This window comes from Pygoscelis adeliae, unplaced genomic scaffold (genome assembly GCF_000699105.1).
Source record: "Pygoscelis adeliae isolate BGI_AS28 unplaced genomic scaffold, ASM69910v1 Scaffold108, whole genome shotgun sequence".
NCBI classification, from domain to species: Eukaryota; Metazoa; Chordata; class Aves; order Sphenisciformes; family Spheniscidae; genus Pygoscelis; species Pygoscelis adeliae.
In genome coordinates, this window is record NW_008825498.1 from 8,902,389 (window position 1) to 8,917,499 (window position 15,111).

General features: G+C 37.9%; 1 protein-coding gene across 1 annotated transcript in view; it reads right to left on the minus strand.

Annotated features, from left to right (window-relative positions):
- Positions 1-15,111, minus strand: part of MIB1 (mindbomb E3 ubiquitin protein ligase 1) — a 77,059-nt gene that overhangs the window by 12,528 nt on the left and 49,420 nt on the right. Inside the window, exons 13-18 of the mRNA XM_009331494.1 lie at positions 14,000-14,132; positions 13,525-13,611; positions 10,542-10,703; positions 4,967-5,148; positions 3,465-3,657; positions 1,276-1,354 (exon numbers count right to left, since the gene is read on the minus strand). Coding sequence (XP_009329769.1) covers positions 1,276-1,354; positions 3,465-3,657; positions 4,967-5,148; positions 10,542-10,703; positions 13,525-13,611; positions 14,000-14,132 — 836 coding nt within the window. The remainder of the gene's footprint in view (positions 1-1,275; positions 1,355-3,464; positions 3,658-4,966; positions 5,149-10,541; positions 10,704-13,524; positions 13,612-13,999; positions 14,133-15,111) is intronic.

Sequence of the window (15,111 nt, forward strand, 5' to 3'; positions counted from 1 at the left end):
AGAAGTTAAAAAAGTAAAATCACACACATTTGAGACCAGAACTTCCAAGAATGTCTTGACTACCTGCTTTTTCCTTTAGAACAAAGGATCTCCTCACTTTGTCCTAAGGCTCCAAGGGCAAACAGGTGTGGCTCCTTACCCTTAAAAGAGTAAACCTGTATCTTTTGATATAATCCTAGAAAGGAGGCTGTACTTCTTCTACAAAAGGCAAACGATTATGTCTCATAAATGTTGAAGGTTACTGTGAATTAATAGAGTGGGTCCTATAAACTACACAAATTTGAAGACACTCTCTCATCCTGCTTGAACAAGATGTCCAGAAAACAATCTGGAAAGAAATCATTTACATCTGTTAAACCTTTTGCTGTCCTTGTTACAGCTTAGACTTGGTGATGTGTATTGCACTGCTGAAATCCTTCACCACAGCAATCAATCTTTTTGCTGTGCTCTTCCTGGGAAACTAATCAAAAAAACTTCTCTCATCATCTTTCAACTGCGGACTGAAAGAGGCCAGATCAGGATACCTGTAAAGTCAGTGATTCAATGTCAGGTGTCTCAGCCAGAACAGAGCGAGAAACCAGACTTCTTTAGGGAGAGCAAGTAAGCAGTTACTTATGGGAATGATTACCTTCCCTCTTACGTAGATCCTCAGCAACAGGGACTGCTCTTCTCTAGGCAAATGACCCTTCAACAAAGCCCTGAAATGTCTGGTGACAAAGTGATGGCTGCGTTCTCATCCACATATTCTCAAAACAAAAATCTGCAGATCTCCTATGTCTTTTTTTGCTACATGAGATAAATCAGAGTGAATCATAACTGGTGCTCTTTGCAAAGATATATGATGTGTCTTTTAGGGAAAAATATAGCCCTCGTGCAAGTCTGTAGATTAGTAATGAAGCATAATTAATATTTATTTACAATATTCTTTTAAAACACCATTTGCATATCTGAATGATCCTAAAAAGCTGCAACAAAGCAATAAAATTAATTCTAATTACTTCAGAAGTTTTAACAATATACAGCAGGCTTCTATAATCTGAGCAAGCCTACTCACAATTAAATAATTTAGATGGAAGAGCACTTGCTTTCTGAATTTTTGAAAATCTCCAGTTTGTTCTCCAAGTATTTCATTACCAGCACACCAAATAATGCCCAAATTCTGACTATCAAGTAAATTGGACCTGAAGTCAGATTACTAATGAGCTTTTAGGAATCTGATTAAAAATGTTCTGTTTCAAGATTACTTTTAAAAGAACTTCCATCAAGTTTACTTACTCTCACAGGCACACATATGACCACAAGGCTGGAAAAGCACTGCTGCCTTTTTGTCTGAACATACTACACATTCTTCAATCTGTAAAGAACAATAAACACACATATGAGAAAAGTTTATCTCCTGCTCTCTACATTAATTGCTTTTACACTCTCTGTGGCAAGGCATATGGAATTTAAGAAACTCCATCTAGTGTTATTTTAACTAATTCAGCACCTCAAAATGCAACTTAAATGAGTTATCGCAGTGACTTCTAAGCACAGAGAAGCAGCTAAGACAGTATATGTTTCTGGTTCTTTATTCTTTTCTCCTTTTTTCCACCATATATACTTAAATTGGGGTTGTTCAGCCTGGAGAAGAGAAGTCTCTGGGGAGACCTTATTGTGGCCTTTCAGTACTTAAAGGGGGCTTATGAGGAAGATGGGGACAGACTTTTTAGTAGGGCCTCTTGAGATAGGACAAGGGGGAATGGTTTTAAACTAAAAGAGGGTATATTTGGACTAGATATAAGGAAGACTTTTTTTTACGCTGAGGGTGGTGAAGCACTGGCACAGGTTGCCCAGAGAGGTGGTGGATGCCCCATCCCTGGAAACATTCAAGGTCATGCTGGACGGGGCTCTGAGCAACCTCATCTAGTTGAAGATGTCCCAGCTCGTTGCAGGGGGGTTGGACTAGATGCCTAACTATAAAGGTCCCTTTCAACCCAAACTATTCTATGATCATATGAAATTCACTTATAAGAGACTTTTATAGTAATCTGTTTTAATATTCTGGGTTAGGGTTTCTCAAGCCCTTTAATGTGATGAACTGTATATATAGTGTGACCATAGACACCACATACCACTCCATTCATACTGGCCTGGACCACCTCTTCCAGTTCACAGAACTGTTGTCCAGGTTCATTCATTTCTTAGCCTTGCAGATATTACCGGCAGTTTATATATAGAAGAGTATAATAGAAGAATTGAACAGATATTCCACTCTCTCAATCTGATTTAGCAAAAGAAACCAAAGGAAGGTTATCCACAAAGGTTAGCTTTCACCTGGGAAAGCTGATTTCCATAGATTAGCTTCTTTAGATGGATGAGTGGAAGTAGAAGCCTTACTTTGCTGCTCTGAATGACCCAGTGGCAGAACCTTTTCACTGACTACAAAGAAAGTCTAGAGAAAAGGAGCTTACACGATGTTAACATTTGGCCTTTGAAAATATGCATTGCAGAACAGTGAACAGTATAAGAAGAATAAGAGAGTAAATAGTAAAAACTACAAATTCATATTTACAATTCCTGTATTTACTTTGAGATAGAGAAAAAAAACCATACCACAGAAGCGGACTAGTCAGATGTGTTTGGAAAAAGATAAAACGAATAGAGTGGGTTTTCTACAGATCAGAAAACCTGTGTGTGGAACGTGAGGTTTTTGTTGTGGCGTTTGTTTTTTGTTTTTTTTTTTTTTTTTTAAACCAGCCAAAAAGCAAAAGAAGGACAAGACTTTGTGATTATGGGGAATAGAAGAATACTCAAACAGAAAAGCAACGGGGATGCACCCATACAGTCACAAATTCTTGGGAGCAACTATTTGAGAAACCTGAGGACCTACTGGGATTTGGTCCCCAAAATAGGGCACAACTGGTTGATACTCTGAAGGAGAAAACATATGAAATTCATGATTCCAAAGAAAGAGAAGGTGAAAGCTGAAAATAATTATTAACTTCAAAAACAAGAGCATATTAACTAACTCAGTTTATGGGCAAATCATCTTTCCAAGCAGCCCTAAGGAATAAAAGAACTCAGAAGAACTGAATATTACTGAAGGAAATTATAATTCAGGAAAAGCAGCAATTTATCTTAACATGGAAAAAAAAAAAAAGGGGGGGGGGGGGGAAGCAGGACAGGGAATCTATTTAAATAAAGCATCCTCAGGTGACCGTATTAGGAACTTTGAGGACCTGAACAATAAAGACATTGCAAGGTGGGAGAGAAAAAGGGGCAGGTAACATGGGTACAGGCAAACAGAAAAGAGTAACATACAATGTTGGGACAAGATATCATTACGAAGCAAAATTAATTCCATCCAGTGAGACACCTGTAAGGCAAATACCGCTTAAAATACACTACACTTTTCCTTGACCTCTTTTTTTACTTTTCTATTAAAAAGAGAAAGAAAACCAATAAACTTTGGAAGTTTTTACCTTTGTCCTAGACTGAACTTGTTCTTTACAGATGAGGCATTTTTTCACCCGTGGTGAGCACAGAGAACACGTGGCAATGTGTCCACATGGGCCAAACAGAGTATCTCTCTTCATGTCTGAACACACCATACATTCTTCTAAGGTTTCAGAATCATTGTTGATCATAGATGGACTTCGGGAACCAACCTGACCACTACAAAGAAACCTTGCAGTCAAACTTACTTTTAAGAATTTTTAAAATTCTTAATTTAAAATGCACATGAATTGGCTGCTTATCTATATAGTCCTATGCATTCAGGCATCAGTGTATCACGATAAAGCAATCCAAACTGCATTTTCCCAAACATACTGTTGACACCAAAGTGCAACGTCGCATGCTCAGATTAAGACATTGTACAGAAACAGGCCACACAAGTTAGAACAGCATCTCATGAATATGAAAAACCCTTCCCTCCCGTCCCAAGAGTTTACTTTATTAATAGAGACATACCCTTTAGATTCAGAACTGCACAGCTTAACACCTTAATCTTGAATATACTTCAATACTTAGCAAATGACAGACTTGTAAAAGAACCCCCAAACTCCCGCAGTGAATTCACCTCAGATCTTTGTCCTATGCTGCTGCTCACCCAGCAGAGGGAGCGCGTGCTGAACCTAACCAGCTCATTCCTACAGCCCTCACAAGCCCATAAAAGGTGGTGAGAAAGAACAGCCACAGGGATGAGGCCGAGACAGACACAGACAGACAGACTCTGAAGAAAGTAAGCACCTTACACACCAGGGCAGCATCAACAAAACCAGTCTCTCTTCGTGACATTTTGAAATTACATTTTTGATTTCCATACAGGAATTAAGGATGAGAATCATGTAAGCCAACAGTGGGAACACAACTAGGACAAGTAGCAAGCTGAAACTTCTCATACTGCGGGCATTTGATAACATGACATTTCACTGAAATCATAATTCCTAGAGAAGTGCTTCTGAGACATCAGACCTACCTTCTCCTTTTACAGAATCATACCACCATTCAGGTTGACAGGTACTCAGGAGGTCACCCGCTCAAAGCAGGATCAACACTGAATTCACATCAGGTTATACCGGGCTTTGCCCATTCCAGTCTTCAAAACTTGCACGGACAGAGATTTCACAACCTCCCTGGGTAACCTGTCCCAATGCTTAATTATTCTTCCAGTGATTTCCCCCCCACCCCTTTTCTGGGATGGTTTGACGTTCTACCAATCTCGACCTGCACACTGCCTCTTCCCATTCTCCTCCCTCCCATATTAACATGTATGAAAGTCCTGTAAGACTTGTGGAAGTTTCAACTAGTGTATTTGTAAATAGCATTCAATGTATCATAGAATATAAAGAATTAATTGAAAGTCAAGAAAAATCTTGTATGTTTTAACACTATTGCTAATAAAGGCACAATGTTTTAAATACATCAGTTAATCTATAGAAAGCAGAAATTTGGAAATAGTATATTTTATGACTATACAAACCTGACTTTTTCTTTGTGACATTTAGCCAATGCTTTGCAGAGACTAGGATCAGGGCAGAGGTCGAGAGGAGACTGACCCTTCTTATTACGAATACTGAGGTCAGCTCCGTTGGCTGCCAGGAAGCAGGCAATAGATGCTGCACTCTTCTTCTCTGCTCCCTGAGTGCCAAGTCCCATTATTAACTGAAAGAAAACAGATAGAGACACTCTCTAAACAGTTAGGAATAGTCTGGCTAAAGGAAAACTACTTGACATGCGCACATGCACATACACACACACACACACATAAATCTGTAAGCCCAAGGAAGCGTCTCTAGAATTAAAATCAAAACAATTGTATGGTTGCTTAATTTTGAGTCAACTATACTCAACTTTCCTTTAAGGAACTAAAATTCAGCAAGGAATAGCTCAGCTATTGAAGCATTCAATCTCCTGCACACCTATACTCACTTGAAGTGGCTGTCCTTCTACATAAGCACTGTAAAGGGCAAAGTCCCAGCGGGTATATTCAGAATACACTTGAAGTATACCGAAATTGCTGAGTTCAGACAAAATGCTACCACCATCACACTTGGACTGAAAACATAGTTGGGCAACAAAGTGAATGCAAACTTACTTGTAGTCTAGTGAGTAAAGCACCTGCCCAGAAAAGACTTGATTTCAGTTGCCTTCTCAGCCTGGAGGGATTTAAACTCACATACCTGTCCTCCTGTCCTCCTGTCCTAATCATGTAATGCTCCTTCACCCTTTTACAACTATTACTGTATTAGCGTACCTATTAGGCATGATTCACAGGGCCAGCTAGAAAAATAAAGAGAGAAGGCTCACTACCTTAGCCCAGCAAGGAGAGGATTCACCTACTCTGGAGCATTCTGGGCCTGCTCCAACATCTTTTGTATTAATGCTTGATCAGATAAATTGCAGACTACACATAACATGAAACTGCTGGCACCACTAAGAATCTCTCAGCAAACTGCACTGGACTATATTCAAAGCAACAGCTTTGGCACAGCTGGGACAGCTCCAATTCAAGGAGTTTTAAGTGCTGACTTCCAGAATTATAAAGGCTTTGACACTAGGATGGAGGCAGGATTTTGTATGCACCTCTTTCCCATTAATTGCTTTAAGTGCCCAACTTGATTGATGTACATCTTTCTATGCCACTTTCAGTTCGTACAATCTATCCCAGCAGCTGGTTTTCTAAAAGCTGGGTGTCAAGTATCACCCCTAAAAATTAAGTAAGTCTGGCTGAATTAACACCCATTTTGTATTTAAAGAACTAGGTGTGCTATTTTAGACACAACAGAATACAGGAATAAATTTAAAATACCAGATACCTGTCACTGTAGCCCTAAAGGTTGCATATCTTGAAGTCTGAATTACGAAGAAAACCGTTTTCAAAATCCCTCTAGTTATCTCCCCCATCCCTCAGAGGTGACTTGTGAAGAAAAAGGCTTGGTTTGGGTCCATATCTTGCAGCACGTGAAGTATGTAATTAGAAGTCTTTACCCTGCCTTGATAACTGCAAGATTATCCTTCTCATCATACAGTCACCCAGTTTCCTAGGGAAGCAATTTTTTTTGCACCCCAGTCTATACGTTTTCTTGTAGTTAGGAGTTCTTATATCAGTAAGTATTACTGAGGTGCTACGAGACTCTTGGAGGTCACTTCATGAATTCAGATACCCACGGTCCTGCATTCTTCCCTATGATCAGGTAAGAACAGTACAGCTTGAAAGACTTCATACCAGGAAAACCAGTAAGTTATGGAGAGAAACTGTTTTGTGGTGTTCAGATCACGAACATTTTTGTTTATAAATTCAGACCGTTTTTCTGCACATCAATTACAGCATTGGCTGAAGTGAAGCAGACATTTTATCTAGCTTCAGTCTAACTACCTTGGACCATGTCAGTAATCCAGCCAAGGTAGCACGATGCCCAGTGAAAGCTGATTTGCTCCAAGGTTGGCAGAGTAGACTTTTTGAAGGCGTACCTACACCGAACAGTTTGCTGTAGTCTTTTCTTACTTGCTGGGACAAGAGTTCTCTTACCATCCACACTTGCACCTCATGGGCTCTGAGCTGTTCCTGAACGAAACAGCTATTGTGTCTCCAAGAGGAGCTAACAGGATAGTTTGCTTCACTCGGTGTGGATATACACTACGCCAAGCCTGGCTCCTCCACCTGGAACAGTCATCAACATTATTCAAGAAAATCCTGAGTCCTAAAATGCCTCTGTGTGCTGTATGCTTTAGAAACACCAAGACAATATTGCATCCGAAGACACTTCCCTGGTAGTCTACAACATTTCAGGCACACAGAATGGAAAAAAAAAAAACACCACACCAAACCCCAATCCATGCACAAAAATAAACACTATGCCCTAGTGCCTAGTACAGCTGCAGCAAGCCTCCTCTGGAGGGTTCTGGCCCTGAGATACCTCAACACAAGCCAGTCCCAGCCAATTCACCTGCGAGGGAGAAGACTCGGTGTAATCCACACAAACAGTATAAATATCATCTAAGTAATTGTAACTACTGAGCTATCTTTGAAGCTGTAAACACCTAACTGACTTCTATTAGAGTTTCTTTAGTTTAAGTTAGGATTTAGGCAGCGGCATCATTTTGAATCTTAAAAGCGTTTTAAGGGTCTGAAAGATACCTATATTAAAATAAATTACACTAAATGAGCCTGGGGAATAATACATTTATTTAGAATAAAAAGTACCCTATACCAAGGAACACTGCATCTGTAATAAAGCAACTGAAATGACTTTTTTTGTGGTGGTCGGGACTGTACTTCAGAAAATTTCTCCTCCTCCCAGCTGTACAATCATCACAATGTGCTGGATGAAAAACTTCAACATTATTTAAAGAGATGGGGTTCACCGCTCCATAGCACTTGAACACAGAAGTGTTTTTCAGATTGATACCCAAAAAACAGCTGAAGAAACCTGACAAAAATTGTTTTAGTTATTACAACAGCTTAATGTTGACATTCAGAAGGAACTACTAAAACTCAATGCTAATGAACTTATTCCATATAATTCCACTTATGAAATAAGTTCACGATATCAGTAAAAAGTTTGTTTCATATTTTAAACCATGCTCAAAGGAAAAAGTAACAAATAGTAAAATTTCAATAAAGTTGCTGTCCGACCAACTTTATCAAATATGAGAAACATCTAAAAACCTGCAAGTGAAATTTTTGTTATTTTTCAGATTATTTAACTGAAAAAAAAATCATTATTTGTTGAAGTACTATACTACAAAGAGGCACCCTACGGGGCTCAGTAGTTTGGTATCTTCAGGACAGTAGTCCAAAGTTAATTAAAATTTAGCCAAGCAAAAATGAGCTCTAAAATACTAAATATTTAAGTATCAGATTTGCTATCACATAGACTAAAGGAATCTGACATGTTTTTCCCATCTTTAAAGGAATTAATAAAAATTAATCAAAAAAATACAGATTCCATCAATTTAACTTCAGTCATCATATCCACAAAAAGAAAGCCTTTCTGTTTCCCAGACTAAATTACTAATCCTATTTATCCTCTATTATCCATCACCGTATTTGCAATTCTACACAAGACAAATTACAAATGTGTCCTTGGATAGCTTTAAAGGTCCGATGCCTACACATATTTTAGCAGCCTAGATCCTGTCTTTTTCTGATATACAATTTTGGGCCAAAGGTGACTTACTAGTAAAACTGTTTACTGGTAAACTCTAGTTCATAGCATTTTTACATTACCTTTATGTAAATAAAGGTAGATAGGTACAAGTATTGTTCTCACGTTCTGTTTTCTACAAACCAACATTTTCAAGACAGTTTGATCTGCTGATCATCTTAAAGAGGTTTCAGGTATATTTTAGTCAGGCTTTACTCCATCTTTTACATTTCAGCCACGTCTTATGTTGCTACCATGTAAAATTAAAATAAGCAAGTTTTCACCTCTTCTCTGGGGGCACATATCTTCTCCACACCACTTAAACCTCCCAAATTCATTAGTTAGGCAAAGAACTTCTCTGCAGTTAAACAACGTGCAAAAAAATTACCAATAGTTTGATCAAGCTAATATAGAAGGTATTGGTTGGCTGTGATTTTTTTTAAACATTAGAACATTTTTAGGTGATCAGAGATACACTCACACAGGGATTTTTTTTGTTTGTTTGTTTGCTGTGGTGTCTTTCCCCTGCCCTTTTTTAAAATTATTATTTTAATAGAAATAAACCAAAAGTGTAATTTTTTTTTTAAACCAAGGATACATCTCAAATGAAACTAGAAGAGAAACTTGTTCTTTGAAACATAAAATCCCCCCAAACTAAAATTTAAAAAGGCGGTAGAAAAAAAAACCACTTCTTGTGATAAAAACCTCAAAAAAACCCTAACTCTAGTTTCATTGTGGACACCACTAATAAGATGGGCAACAGAGGAACCTATTTATGAAATGCTGAATCAGAGAAAAAGTATTTATCTCCTGTTCATTCGTTTCACACTTAAATACATGCACACAAAGTATTTTGGCCACTTCTCACAGAGTCCATTTCAGATCATGGAAACAACTGAGCTGTAATTGCTTTCCTCCTCTCACTTAAAAGGACACAAGCATTTTCTTACATATGCCAGTCATATTTTAAATCTCTTTTCAAAGCTTATTCCAGTGTATTTCAGTGAGATTAAGTAACCAGTCTGAAAAACATTTGTTGTACAGTGGAATTACTGTTTTGAACAAAGGCTTTTTAATAAAGTTCATGGGGGTTTTTTTTGAATGAAATGCAAAAAACTTACCACCCACAGTTAAAATTAGAAAAAAATATTATGACACTAGTAACTAATGATTCAGCAAATTTGATCTAGTGCCAGGTTATGAGTCTTTAATATTTAAAGACAAAATTGATGTTTGTTTTTCTCAATCCCAATCACTCCAAATGGGAGTTTCTCCTTTGCCTATCAGCAAAACTATAAACATTTTTGCATGCAGTGTTCTCACAGCTTTTTGGGTGTGAGTGTTTCTTTCTTCAATAAAACATTTTGACCTTTATTACCTGGAGTTTCTTTGACTATTTCCTTACTACAGCACAATTTCTGAATTGAACTCTGTCAGAAAGAGACATAACAATGAACATACAAAGATTAAGAATGCCTTGTTCTAACAGAATAGACTTTCAGAAGGTTATAGAGGCAGCTAAACAATTAAAGCTACAAAGACATGCAAGATGTTGAATCACAGAAAACCTAATTTTAGTCTTATTCTGTACTGTAATACTGTTTATTTCTCTTTCCTAAAAAGCTGCTTTTCATTTTTTGGCAGCCATATATGTTCGCTATGGAAGACAGATTTGTAGAAATATTTTGAACTAAATAACCCATATTTTTCTTTAACAAAGACAATGACTACATGTGAAAAGCCACATATAACAATATGATTTCTGCCTACACTGCAGTCTAATGCAGAATGTCTACGTAAACTTATGCTGCCAAAAAACAGTTCAACAGTACAGAACTAGATAAACTAGACAAATAAAGAGACAAATGTGCAGGGAAAAAAAGGAATAAATAAATGCATTTTATTTACTGTGTTCTTTGATGGCTCCCAAGCAGTATCTACCTTGCCCACATCTTGCATGTCTTGGAGTTGGCGGAGCTGTGACAGGGTGTGGTGTCTCAGGGCTTCATGCAGGGGAGTATCCCCATCTTTATCCTGAATATCCAGCTTAGCACCTGCACGGACTAAGAGCTGAAACGAGAGAAACCAATTTAAAACTCAAAAAAAGCTATTTATTCCTTTTAACACTAATTTCAGTGAAACTATGGTTTAGAATGCTCTAGGAGGTCTAAAAGGGTTATTCTTTTATCTTGCTAAAATTCACAGTTGAGTTTATTTAAATTTATTTTCCATACTTGGAGCTCAGCTCTCAACTGAAGCATTTATCTCTTCCAAATATCGAGCTTATTTCAGCAGAAGCCTAATGCTTGCCTGTGCTCTGAGGGAGCGCTACAAGAGATGCTATTTTAGAGGATTCTTTCTACTGTCCAAAACCTTTAATTCTTAACAAGACAGCCTACAAACAATGTAACATATTACAGCAATATATCAGAAACAGAACAAGTGGAAAATACTTTAGAGAGATATATATATTCTTTACTATTAGGTTTCAATGACCTCAAAAATCAGCACTTTCACACCATGCTAAACTTTACAACTTAATTTACAGTATCCTCCCATTAGCAAAGTAGTTAAGCATGTACTTAGGTTTATCCTTACTCAGCAGAAGTCATAGAAACCACCGACACTATTAAATACTATCTCAGAACACTTTGGAAAGTAATGAACTGTAAGATTCATATTTAAGGCTAATTTTAGACACACGTTCCAGGTCACATGACATGAAAGCAAGCATAAGGCTGCACAGGCCCTCCTATTCATATTGCCTTTGCATACAGCCCTCCCATAATTCAACGCACCAGAACTTTCTTAAATATGCTGTTAAACAAAACAAATCAACACATGCTGACAAATAACAATTGACCCTAAAAATTAAACCCTGTCATTATCCAGAAACATGTAGATAGCTGAGGTTTTAACTTTAGTTTTGAGCTTTTGCTACTCTGCAAAATTCGGGATCAGCAGCAGAGACAAAAGGCATAGCCTAGAAACAGGAATACATCAAGCAGGATCTCCCCTCTTCAGAACCTGCATGCTTACAAGGATCTCAGTCTCTTGGAACCAAAGAATCTCAGACTCTAGAAAAGGTTAAAAGGAAAATAGCTTAAAAGGAATTCAGAACTTAATTTTCAAGGAAATACCTGCCTGTAATTGACTGCAGCTTACAATTTTCCCCAACCTTTTCTTCCACAAGTGAAACCACGAAAACCAGACAATAGTTGCAACAGTCTCCCCCCAACTTCTTACACTCTCTAAATGGACTTACTCTGGCTCAATTTTTCTTTCTCATATTCATATCTTCTGTCTGCCACTAGCTATTTACTGCTTAAGAGTTTCTCCTGGAAGAAAATCTGTAAGAGAACTCTTTTCAGAGCAACCTGGAATCCTTGGCTAGCATGGAAATTCAAAGCCTTTGAAGAAGTTAAAGAAAAAAGCAAAATTTAAAAAAAAAGCAAACCACCACCCTTTGTCATGGCAGCAGGGCTTTTAAAAGAACCCTGTTACCTTTGACCACTATTCCACAGATGCCTGAGGGTACAACCCAGCCTTGGAAGGTACCCAATAGGAATTAATTTTGAAATACAGAGCCAGCATATTCTTTGCATGGCTGCATGAGTTATTTCAGGACTTCTCAAACTTAATCCAACTCTGAAGTATGGATACTCCACAGGGTCATTCACTTAAACGTTCTCAGATAGAAGCACATCAGTCCAATACACGTATTAGTTCTACATGCCTACCTTCCTGCTCATCTGCTACAGTAGTATTGTATTCCCAGGTACTGTGTCAGTTCCAGAAGGGCACAAGAGCTCACCAAATATAGCTGCCGAATAGCTTGCAGGATGCAAGTGACACTGACTAGGAAACCATTCTTTTGGTAGCAAGCAGTTCCAGATATAGGGCCATATCACATGTTTCACTGTAATGGGATCACATCCATCAACCCTTGGAGATGGAGAAACCTTACAGCAAAGTAACATTAAACGGAACCGCAGATACACATCTGCACGGGCAGGACAATTCTCTGTAGGCCTGAGTAAGAGACAGTTTTTAATATAACATTACTCTCACTCTACAAAGACAAATTAAAAAAATTTACACAGAGGGCCAAGGCCAGGTTGATGTATTCACTCATAGGGAACATCTACAGCAGTGAGTGCTCTCTCTGAGCCTCAACAGCCCACGCTAGCAATCCAAACACTAAGTCACATAGGTCCCCTATGGACAGTGCACACAGGCCAGAATGGGCAAGCTGTGCCAGGCTCCTGTTTCCTGTGCTAGTAACAAAGTTTTGCTAAGTTGAAGTATTAACTTTTGCAACTGTGGAGGAAAAAAAAAAACAAAACCCCAGAAATAGCATTACTTTCACTGGTAAGGTACTTTTATTACTGCTTATAGCCCTCCCAAGCTAAGAATAGGGAAAGCTACACACTCAGAAGACTGAAAAGTAGTTAGACTTGTAAAAAGATGTTTCACTTAGCTAAAATTTGCAAAAGCTATGAACAAGAATAATTACTCATACAGCAAGAGGCATCAAAAATGCTATTTGAAGGTCCCATTACAGGACCGCAAGACTCAGACAAGTAACAGAGGAACACATTCTCCTTTACTTAACAAGGAGGGATGCTGGAATTGGCAACCGCATAGAGGAAACCATAATGTACATGTACAAAAATTTAGCATTCCTGAAATGTCGTTCATATTGCCAACTGACCTGCTGAGCAAATTGGCAGGTTTCTGAATTGATCAAAATTAATCATACAAACACTCAATAGCTACATATTATTAAATCATTTTTTAAATGTTCATGAAGTACTCATGTCTTAACAGCTACAATCAGCTTGAGTCAAGTACCACTAACCATACGGCTTATTGCAAATAAGATACTTACCCTAACAATTTGTGTATGCTGTCGTTCAACGGCAAGGTGCAGAGCAGTTTGCTGGTTAACATTCTGAATATCCAGGTTAGCATTGCCCTGGAAGACATTCAAAGCATTAAAGCATTATCATCCCAGCGGTCCATCTACCAGCAAGGCAGTCCATTAGGGCACTGAATACGGCCCTGAATATGATTCCTAGTTTGGAGATTTGAGAGCAGAAGTTATTAAATACTTTAATTATTCACTGTACAGATGTTTGTTGATCCATTGAGTCAAACTAGGTGTCAAATTTTTCAGGCCCTCTGCACCATTAGGCCGTTGTAATGATCTCAAAGGCAAGTTTGACCTTTAGAGCTCACCACGTGTCCTTCCTTGCTCCATTGCTTCTGCGTTGCGATTGCAGGTGTAAAGAAGCAAACTATTTTCACATCAGATGGTTAACTGAAGTGTGACATTCAAATCTTGCTGAGAAAAAGAGTCCTACCTGATGCACCAAAAGTTCAGCCACTTCCACATGATTATTGAGAGCTGCCAGGTGCAAGGCTGTGTAACCATCATCTTTTTTCTCGTCAACAATCCATGGTCGTGGTAACTTGGACAACAATACACGCATTGCACTGAAACAAATGTGCAGAGATGACGTAAATGCACGTATAATGTATTTGTTGAATGACAACAGAAACCATATTAATTCTCAGAAGTACAAAGTAGTAGTAGCTAAAATAACATTAGTATTTCTTCAAAACAATATAAGTGGATGAAAAGCTATACCGACAGCTCCAAAGCATAATAATTTCATGTTCAATTTCTTCTAGTTAAATCATACAAACAAACCATACAATACCCAAAACAGAGTATGGGAATCAGATTTTTTCAAAAGAATGTTATCTAGCAGTACAAATTACCTTAAAAAAGCTATTCACACAAATTCTGAAACATAGAAGTTGTTCTCCCTCAAAATCCTTATAGCATCCTTTACTTAACTATCTAATGAGCACGTTCCACTACATTAGATTTCTTTAAAATCATCACTTTATAAACTGATGCCATTGGCTGTAACAGTTAAGACTTTCAATTTCTGAGATAAAACTGGAGTAAGACCTCTTAGGCACAGACCAAATAAATACTGAAACTGTAAAGTGAATATTAGTGGAATATTTTCATAACAGATAGTGGCTGAGTATAACATACCATGGCAGTGTTTAGTACTCCACTCAACTTCTGTATGTGCTTACCAAGACATCTACCAAAGGAAGGGGATTTATTATCTTACACCTCAAATTCAAGGGTGGGGAAAAGCAACTCGATTACTAGAGTATTAATGCAGACTAAAATCCATGAAGTCCAAAGACTGCGGTGTTAAGGGTATTAATAACGCAATGCTAGATTGCTCAATCTTGTATTCTCTCAGAAATATACTTTTCTTAAGTTCACATGTCTTCACTTAGCTTTTGGAATAGGTAAGTAACCAAACTTAATTCACTTATCATCTTATCTTTATAAATGGCACATGCTGCTCCCTTATGACAGATCCTCAGAGACAAACAGAAAACCAGAAACTGCTATAATCTTGTGCCAGGAAACCTCTTCTGTCAT